This window comes from Haplochromis burtoni, unplaced genomic scaffold (genome assembly GCF_018398535.1).
Source record: "Haplochromis burtoni strain Fernald_Lab_line unplaced genomic scaffold, NCSU_Asbu1 Contig_149, whole genome shotgun sequence".
NCBI lineage: Eukaryota > Metazoa > Chordata > Actinopteri > Cichliformes > Cichlidae > Haplochromis > Haplochromis burtoni.
The window spans coordinates 941,007-948,801 of NW_024582510.1; the positions used below are offsets into that span (position 1 = coordinate 941,007).

Consider the following 7,795-nt stretch of genomic DNA (forward strand, 5'->3'; position numbering starts at 1 on the left):
TGAAGTCAAAGTCAGCCATCTATTTGACAATCTATGTCCATGTATGAATACTTTACTTCAAAGTAGCTTCAGGATAAAGGGTGAGATCAGCCATCTCCCACCCGTCACCGCTTTATTCATCCCTCTGATACTGTGTCATCATCTTCTCCCCACACGGTTTAATATAATATTTATTATATTTTGGGGCCTGAAAATTGATGGCTTTTACAAAAGTAACCAGTTGAATTTTCGGTCAGTCAGTGAGAGTCACACACAGACTTTAGGGACAATGATTTTCTTGTTAAAGTATTATATAAACTACGGGAGCAGCGCTCTTGTACAGTCTCCGCTTTACTTTTTACTTCCTTTACTTCACGTCATTTGGTTTTTTTTGTTTGTTTGTTTTTTTAACCACTGTTGTACATAAAAAAGTTTGCACTGTCTCAAAGTACACTGTGTGCCTGTGGCGCTGTTACTTCAACTATGTTCTTTATTTATTAGACTACCTTTTCCCCTTTATCCTGCTTCTGTAACCATCGAGAAAAAAACCCACGGAATTAAAGATAAACTACATCACCCAGAAGTCAACGTGAACCCGCGCATGCTCACTTTGAGTCGGCTCACGACGCCGATTTTGTTGTGGCTTACAGCACGTCTGTCTGGTCTGAAAGCGCAAGTAAATATATGTTGCAGTGATGTAGCGAACAGGAGGAGGACTTTACCCTGCTGTGATTGGCTACAGTCAGCTAATGTTCCACTCTTCCGGCCTTTACGATTGATTTTTAAACCGCTGCTAGCAGCTAAGCTAGCCAACGAGCTAGCAAAACAAGCCGCAGCGAACCTGCGATGCCCTGCTGTTTGTCCCTCTCGTCTCGGCCCGCTGCCCTTTGACTCCACCAACACAGCCACAGTATTGCGTGCGGTGTTGAGCAAACCCCTGTCCTCCTCATTCTCCTTATGCTGTTGTTGCTGCCGGACGTCCAGCTACGATGTGGCAGAGTGTCGGGCTCACAGTGCTGGTCATTGTGGCCGCACTCATCTGTGCGCTGCTCTTCATGCTGTTTGGTAAGTTTATATGAGAAAACCTTCGTTAGTCACGTATGTAAATCTCTTAATTGGTGTCCCAACGTTATGTTAAAGGGTCTGGTGTTTTGTTGGTGGCCATTCTCGGTGGCTAACAAAGGGCTATAGCAGCTGGGTGTAAAGTAAGAGACTCTCATAATGAAAAGTCTCCTTTAAAAAAGGCAGAACTACTCCTTTAAAGTCTCCCTGCGTGCCTTTCTATTTTTATCTACTGCCTCCTTCGCTTTACTAACTGTGGCTCATATGATCTGCAGACTACAGGGAACTACAGGGAAGAAAAATGCTGTTTGCCTCATTCTGGATTTTCTTATTTAGCTCACACTCACTTTTATGTGTGTTTACCTTAAACTTAAACTCATGTGCCTACTACTGCAGCCTTTAACTCGTCAAATGTTAAATTAATCAACGACTATTCTGATAATGAATCGCTTTTAAAGAAAAAAACTGTAAAATTCTTTCAGTAAGTGTGAATTTTCTCTTGTTTCTTGTCTCCTCTGTGAGTTAAGAAAGGCCAAGAAGTGCCTTCAACTGCCGAAAAATGCATAAAAAGCACATGTATATATGAAGTAGGCTGAATCTGATTTTCAGGAGTTTGCAGACTTTGCCTTACCATTAAAGTTTTAAAAGCTGTTTTTTCACCTGCTGCTAAAAAGCACTGCAGAGTTTTAATTCAGGATCCTTTGAAGAACATATTGCTCTGTCTGCTCCTTTAGTAAACGCTACACCACTCGCCTCCTTTTAATTGTACAATAGAAGTTTGAAAAAAGGCTTTTGTGTGTTTGAGTTAAAAATTTTTACTCTCAGGCATCCCCACTCAGGTGACCCCTCACACGTTGGGGTGAGGCAAGGTCTCAGAGTGGGTAATGTCCCCCGCCTTTTTTTCACACCTAGGAAATGTGATGAGGCACGTGATTAATAGTGGGTCAACAGCCCTCTAAAGGGACAACCCCCACTGGAGTATAAATACCTGGGACTCTCCACCATTTGGTTTTACAACTGAAGAAGCCTCTCAGATGAGAGGCGACACCCCATCACGAAACTTCAAGATATTCAAGGAAGCTTTTATTGTCATTTGCATCATGGGGTGGAACGAAATTATGTACAGACGGTCCCGGAGCGAAAAGAAACAGGATAATGAAGAAACAGTCCAGTCGCTTTCTTTCCAAACTCCTTAGGATTACTATGACCTGAATGACTGAGGACCTATACATACTTGCTACAACAGTTAGTTTTTAGGACTGTTTTTTTTCATACACTGTCAGCCCTTTTTCTTAGGTAAACCTTGCTAAATTAAGCGGAACCAACCTTTGCATCTAGAGCTGCCTTAATTTCTCGTATCTGACTTGAAATTGTCAGAGAACTGCTACAGATTTGCAGATTTGACGTCCACAACGTGAATCCTCCGTTTCATCACATCAAGGAGCTCTGTTGGCTTTAGATCTGGTGACTGTGGCATTTATGTAATGCTCAGTTGGTATTAAAGAGCCCAAAGTGTGTCAGTGAAATCTCCCCACACATAATGTGTAGTTCTCAAACCATGTGTCAGTGTGTAAAGGCATATGATAGGCTCATTAGATATTTGCATTTACACTTTTTTTCTTTTACCTCTCAGGTTGGTATGTAGTCTGGCAGCTCTTCCTGTCCAAGTTCAAGTTCCTGCGTGAGCTTGTCGGTGATGCCGGCACCCCGCAGGCTGAAAGTCAACCGTCCGAATCCAAGAGCGAACGTACAGCCGGCGCCCCGGCGCGAAATCGACCCCGGAGTGCACGCCAAAGAGTCGCCTTTCCAGAAAGCGCCTCGTAGAACATCCAGACGACTGCTGCTTTTCCTCCACATCTTCACATGAAACCTGTATGCGATCATCAGATATTTCCCGCTCACCTGACACTACACAAGGACCTCGTGGATACTCGCTAGTCATCCCTCCACCTCCTCGCTCTCACAGGACACTTTATACTGACCAGGCAGATCTCCTGGCTTCAAAGGGAAAAGCCATCGACGTACATAACTGTCCATTTCTTTATGTAACCTGTTTGTATGCTTGAAGAAGCAGCAACATCATGGTCCTCTGGTTATCTGCAGTAGTGATGCTGTTTCCTGCCACCGGTGTGGAGTGTTTTGATTGTGTATTTTTTAGCAGAAGAACGCACTACTTTGAAGAAAGTAGGCAGAGATAACTTTTTAAAGAAGAACAGGAGAAAAAAAACTGAACAGAGATTTGTGCAACTGACAGCTTTCTTTATAACATGACGTGCAATGAAAGGAATGTCTTTGCTGAGTGTACAGTGAACGTATTATGGACTTGCAGTAGCATCCATGAGGTAGAAGCGGTTTCACCCAGTAGATAATGCCCAAAGCCTCTGAGGAAGTTAACGAATGATGAGGCTTCATTCCAGCTGTGTAAAATGTGACCTTTATTTCTTCTATCATCTTCTTTTATACTTGAAGAGGCAGGAGAAAGTTTCGAGGAAATGATGTTGAAGAGCAGAGTAGTTAGCAGAAAACCTGCCTGAGTGATGTCTGAACCTCCCCGCCCAGATCCCCGTGCCTCTGTCTGTATTAGTGCCTGTCTAGATGGCATCCACTCTTAATCGATGGCCTCCTTTTCGTATTAAGTAGCTTCATGTCCGCTTCAGGGCAGATCAAAGCTGACCAGGGCCTAGTAGATATTTATGTAATACAATTCTCCTACATGTAATCCTTGCACCTTTTTACGAGCAGTCATTTTTTTTTTCTTCTGTGTAGCTTCAAATAAATAATGCCATAAATATATGTGGAGCTCTTCCCTGTTTGCCTCTTCTTTTGGAAATGTTGCTCATTTAGAGTTCAAACTTCTAATGAGCTTTGACAGAAAGTTCTCAGTGAAATAAATACACACAAAACTACACAGAATATCTGATTCTGGAAACATGGATGACAAATGCATTTTTAAAAAAAAAAAAGGATTCATAATCATTAATTCCTTACCTCGTGAAGTAGGTGTAAACTTGTTTCTGTTTTCTGAGCACAGTGGTTTCTGTCATGCATCAGAAGTTAATGCGGATGATCAGCTTACTAGCCTTGGAAAAATCTAGAACCTATTCTAATCATCATCACACTGTCTTTATTTATATATACTGAAGTGGCGAAACTTATCATTAAGGGTGCAGAGGATGTCAAATGTCATGTTTATGGAATAACGTGTATAATCAGATAGGATTAGTAATATCTAAAATTTAAGACAATTTTCTCAAATATATATAAAAAAAATGCGTTTTTGTCTTCATATTTCAGTAATTCATTTTTTTTCTAAGTCATATCCTCAGTAAGCTAAAGAGCCTACAATATTAGAGAGAAAACGATCCCCTCTGAGCAGCAGTTGGTGACCACAGAGAGGACAAACTCAATTTTAACAAGAAGAGGCCTCCAGTAGAGCCAGGCTCAGGGTGGGGGAGCCTTCATCGGTGGCGACGGGCTTGGTGGGCTTAAGCCCGGGTTGCTGTTTCAGAAGCCCAGGATCTTCGAATTTGTTTCATAGTTAGATGCCTGACTGACAACTGTATAAAACAAAAACTACACAATATTGGAAGTACATAGCGCACAGTCGTAAATCCCCTCTAATTTTGGTATAATTCAAGCTCCGACACTAGGCGACTGAGCACAACACTAACAAATGTGAGCGAGGGGGGAGAAGCTGCTGCCTGCGAGTTTGCTGCAGACAGAGTAGAGCTTAAGTTTGACCAGGTACCAAAGCAAATCAAACCCTGGCAAAGATGAGCTAAAAGGAGTCAACACAGAGCAGCAACCTGAAGATGAGGTGGGATTTTGCAGTTTGCAGTTGCAGAAAACGTAGCAGACTACTGTCCATCTGCCCCATCAGCACACTGCAATAAAAGAATGAGGAAGCTGGCCGAGAACTTCTACTCCTGACGTGCACTTGACATCCACAGGACGACTGGAAAGAGACCGAGTCATGTAGAATGTTTTATAGAGATCATGTTTTGTAAAGATCATGTGGCTCTGTTTTGTAGCACTCTGACCTTTTGTCTGATTAGCCACAGATATATCTGAAGGTATTACTCATCGTGGTGTGGAGATGAATTTGAATATGCACTTTCTCCTGTGCATTAAATCATTTCAATGTTTGGCATTTCACTATTCAAAATTAGAATAATTAATTGTCTGTAAATAATATTATTATGAAAGCTAGATGCATTTCCAGGAGTGGGGATTTTTTTTTTCTTCTTATCCAAAGTCTTTAATCTTGAAAACTGCATGACACACTGGCAGGCACAAAAGACCATTTGGTGAAAATATTAATTCTGGGGATCTGGAACATGGAGAGTAGAATATCTAAACAAATGTAACCAGCTAACCTCAAACACCGGTTATACTTTGAGTATCTCCCGTGTTTTTCACACATACAGAAAGACATTACTGTGACATCCACTTCAAATTGAACTACAGGGTGATGCTACGATACATGATATTGAGACACACAATTCTAATCTGATATGACATTCTTAGCAAATTTACAGCAAATAGAACAAAGCACAAATTCAAAGTTTTTTTATTTTGTATTTTTTATTGTTTTATTTTGTTGTTTGGTGCTGTTTCTGAACTCAAAATGTCCTGTTGTAATTGGACATTTTGAGCTAAGAAACAGCACCAAACTCCAACAACACTTCCCTCATGGTGCTTTATATTGTAAGGTCAAGACCCTACAATATTGCACAAAAAGTCCAACCCCCTAGAGCAAGCACTTTGGCGACAGTGGGAAGGAAAAACTCTCTTTTAAAAGAGAGAAACCTCCGGCAGACCCAGGCTCTGGGATGGGGTGGCCATCTGCCTCGGCCAGTTGGTGATGAGGGAAGGAAGTTGGGAGAAGAAGAGGGGTTCTTTTTAACCACCTGGTTTTAAAATTAAATTTAGATGCCCAATTTCAATGAATATTTTAAGCCACTTTAAGAGTTTTGCCACATAGTGGCATGCACGTGTCAGTTCAATTTTAGCGTGCACACGAGAAAGCCCTAAAGATGATGTTTTGGCTCCTCAGTTTGGCGTGTTTTTTGAAGGTTTTGACGATTGCTTCGTCAACCACTGGATTGCTTAACTTCAATAAGAGTGCTGGAGAATCCCACCTGTCATGGAGTTCGTTGTACACCGTCAGGGCGAGTTGTTCAATGTTCTCCAAGGACATTTTGTAGTTTTTGGACAGAATTTTGTTCCAGATCTTATGGGAAAGCTTCTGTATAATAAAATCTGATGTTCCTGGACGTTATGTTGTAGTCTCATTTTCTTGGCTCATAGCGTGCATTACTAGATCTTTAGTGACGTTTTTCACCACTTCCTTGTACTCTTCTCTGTGTTTAGAGACACTGAGGACTCTTCTTGGTAATGACAGCAGGTGTTTGGTGAAGGCTGGGACAGTAATATTATCAAGCTGTTCCCTCAGATGAAAAATCAAATATTTTTCCTTGCAGTTATGTGCTTTGGAAAGATCCTTGAGAATGGCCTTGTCTAGATTTTTCAGCCGTTTTGGGGACAGATCCAAATGTTTCCTCTCAACATCAGGCCAGATTTTCTCAATCAGGCGATCGCTGATGCAGTCGGGAGTGAGGCGCTCTGTGAAGAGCTTGTATTTAGAGGAGACTTTTTCTATGGCCTGAGAAACCACCGACTGGATCAGTCTGTTGACGCGCAACTTATCCTCCATTTTCAGTGTTTTCTCCAGTGTTGATGTTTCAGCCTTTGTCTCCAGTATTTGGTTGGTCTCATCTGCACTGTGATACACCTGGAGGGTTTCTGATGAGGACGACTCTGGGGTTGCCGTCTCTACTGTCTCAGTCTTTGCCTCCGCTAATTCTTGGGTCTGCTCGTCCAGATTTTTCTGAATTTCTTTTGTGTCCTTCACCACTTTCTGCTCTTCCAGGACTTTTTCTTCCTCCAGGACTTTCTTCTCCTGCTCCAGATTCTCTCTGTGTTTTTTCTCATTCCACAGAGTGTCTGCCAGAGAGGCCTGGTGTTGCTGAAGCTGTGCGAGCTCAGCAGACAGACTTTCCTTCTCCTGTTTCAGGATCAGGATTTCGCTGTCCCTCTGCCCAAGCTGCTCTTTCACACAGTTCATTTCAAGGTCAAAGGCGATGGTCTGTTCCTCCTTTTCTTCTCCAGCTTGGATCTGATATTGTTCCAGCTTGGTACGCATCAGGGAAATTTGGGCCATCAGCTGTTTGATTTGCTGTCTGGCTGTCTTTGAATCCTCTTTTAAAAGTTTATTTTCAGACAGAGCTTTTAGGAAGGCTTTCCTAACCTGAACAAGGTCGTCCAGTGTACTCTTTGGCAGCGTGCACACAACTTTGGGATTCTCGTGTGTCTGAAGCTGTGCAGGTTCGGGAGACAGACTGTCCTTCTCCTGTTTCAGGGTCAGGATTTCGCTGTCCCTCTGCTGAAGCTGCTGTTTCAGAGGGTTCATGTCAAGGTCAAAGTTGTTGGTCTGACCTGAACAAGTCTGATCCCCTTTTTCTTTGGTGGCGCTGCTCATTTCCACTTTGCGTGACACTGATTCATCAGTGAGTTCTCCAGCCTGGATCTCATACTGGTCCAGCTTGGCACGCATCAGGGAAATTTGGGCCATCAGCTGTTTGATTTGCTGTCTGGCTGTCTTTGTATCCTCTTTTAAAATGAGATAAGAGATATTAGAAATCATAAAACATGTCAGCCTTGAAGAATTTCTCACACTACATCATTAAAAAAA

At 42.3% G+C, this 7,795-nt stretch overlaps 1 protein-coding gene across 1 annotated transcript; it reads left to right on the forward strand.

Moving 5' to 3' along the window:
* The first annotated feature begins 561 nt into the window (after nucleotides 1–561).
* Nucleotides 562–3,845, forward strand: smim13 (small integral membrane protein 13). The gene is made up of 2 exons (XM_005942668.2): nucleotides 562–1,044; nucleotides 2,675–3,845. Exons 1-2 carry the CDS (start codon nucleotides 969–971, stop codon nucleotides 2,863–2,865), a joined length of 267 nt encoding a protein of 88 aa, XP_005942730.1. The 5' UTR covers nucleotides 562–968; the 3' UTR covers nucleotides 2,866–3,845.
* Nucleotides 3,846–7,795: the final 3,950 nt, after the last annotated feature.